The 1,636-nt window shown below is 52.9% G+C and overlaps 1 protein-coding gene across 1 annotated transcript in view; it reads right to left on the bottom strand.

Annotated features, from left to right (window-relative positions):
• The window catches only part of ADAMTS17 (ADAM metallopeptidase with thrombospondin type 1 motif 17), a 205,812-nt gene extending 204,906 nt beyond the window's left edge, over window positions 1-906 (bottom strand). The window contains exon 1 of the mRNA XM_009289472.2: window positions 709-906. Within this exon, the coding sequence (XP_009287747.2) occupies window positions 709-906 (198 nt within the window). The remainder of the gene's footprint in view (window positions 1-708) is intronic.
• Between the last annotated feature and the right edge of the window lie 730 nt (window positions 907-1,636).

The following is a 1,636-nucleotide window of genomic DNA, read 5'->3' as shown; positions in this document are numbered from 1 at the left end:
GGTGCCCCGTGTGCCCCGCGGTGGGCGTTCCGCAGCCGCTTGTCCGAGACCTGCGACTGGTTTGGTGCACGAAGCCCTTGGAAATAGCCTAGCGAGAGGCATGGGAGGGCTGACAAAAAGCAGCTTTGGTGCCCATGAAGCCCTTGGAAATAGCCTAGCGAGAGGCATGGGAGGGCTGACAAAAAGCAGCCGACCGGTGGTCTCCTCCGTCGTGTTTTCTGCACATCCTTTGCTTCGTTACTAAAAGAATTTAGACCCTGCTACAGAAGCTCGCCTGAAAAATTCACCCATTCCTTCATTTCCTGCAGCCTTTTCCACCACCGTCTGAAGTATTGATCCTAGGACTCAGAGGACCGGGAAAAAATGAGGTTGGCAATATACAAGTGCACAAAGGTTTTAGGCAATGATCTTACATACTCCTGGAAGCACTCATCACATGGATGAAGACAAGAAACAAGTTCATAAAGCTCAGGAGATATAAAAATTGATTTTTACAGTGGTGGACAAGAGGGGGACACTAATTTAAATCAGGGAGGATGGGTTGTTCAAGCTAGTTAAGAGGGCTGTTTGGGAGAGGAGGAAGGAGGAAGCTACCTGCCAGCTCCCTTTCCCTTGCCGCTCCGTGTGCGGGGGACACTCACATCCCCACCCAGGTGCAAACAATTCCTGTTTCACTGAGATCCTGCAGCCACAAGAGCTCCTTCCTACCTGATGGTTGGGCCGGGCCACGTCCTGCCTGTCCTCAGCTGCCCAGGGGTCAGGAGAAGTCAGCCTGGTCCAGGGGCTGTTGAAAGCAGTAGGGTGATTTCCAAGAGTAGAAAGATTTCTGCTGCATTCAGTGGGCTTTGGATCGGATCCTGTGCTCCTGGCATGGCTGAGTCGTGGAAAGCAGTAGAGACCCGACATGTTAGCAGCTTTAAACTGCTGTCGCCCAGCAGAGCAGTGTCCTAGAGGTTAAACTTCTCCAAAAATCTGCAACTTTGTTACTGAAATTGTAGAAGAATTCAAAGGAAGACCCATAAAAGAGTGTAAATGACTCTGGCAGATCGCAGTGCAGCACTTCACAAGAATTGTCCAGAGTTGTACTGACAGTGGTAATGGCTCAGAATCATGAGCAAGGGGAATTAGATTGGATGCTCATCCCTGCGAGGGCAGGCAACTGGGGTAGTGCTAAGAAAATGGCCGTTTGAATCTAGGAAGAGGACTGGTGAGAGAGATGAGTGGGTCAACGCCGTTTTCTCTCTTTCAGGCGTGGGACAGTCAACAAGAACCATGTTTTCTTTGAGATCTGCTCCTGTGACAAGTAGAGAGGCTGCCTGAGAGCCGGAATCCTAGAGCTGCCTCCAGTCCTTCTTCCCGCTGGCTCTGCTCTTCCCGGGCGTCGAGGGACACCCTGCGGCACACGGCGGGCTGGCGTAGCGCCTCGGCAAGACCTACCCTGCGCAGGGCCTCTAGAGCACCATATGGGCATGAGGGCATGCAGACGTCCCACCTCCTACTGCGCTCTTGGGGAAGCTCCTCGTCTCTCCAGTGCGGTGGCACTTGGAGGGTATTACCAGCAGTCAGCAGCAAGAGGGAAACTGAGGACCTGCAACCAGCTCCCAGCAGACAAAATCTGAGTGCAGCCAAGACCCCT

The sequence above is a fragment of the Aptenodytes forsteri genome, unplaced genomic scaffold (assembly GCF_000699145.1).
Source record: "Aptenodytes forsteri isolate BGI_AS27 unplaced genomic scaffold, ASM69914v1 Scaffold605, whole genome shotgun sequence".
In the NCBI taxonomy this organism is placed as follows: Eukaryota; Metazoa; Chordata; class Aves; order Sphenisciformes; family Spheniscidae; genus Aptenodytes; species Aptenodytes forsteri.
This window is presented reverse-complemented; position numbering and strand designations above follow the sequence as displayed.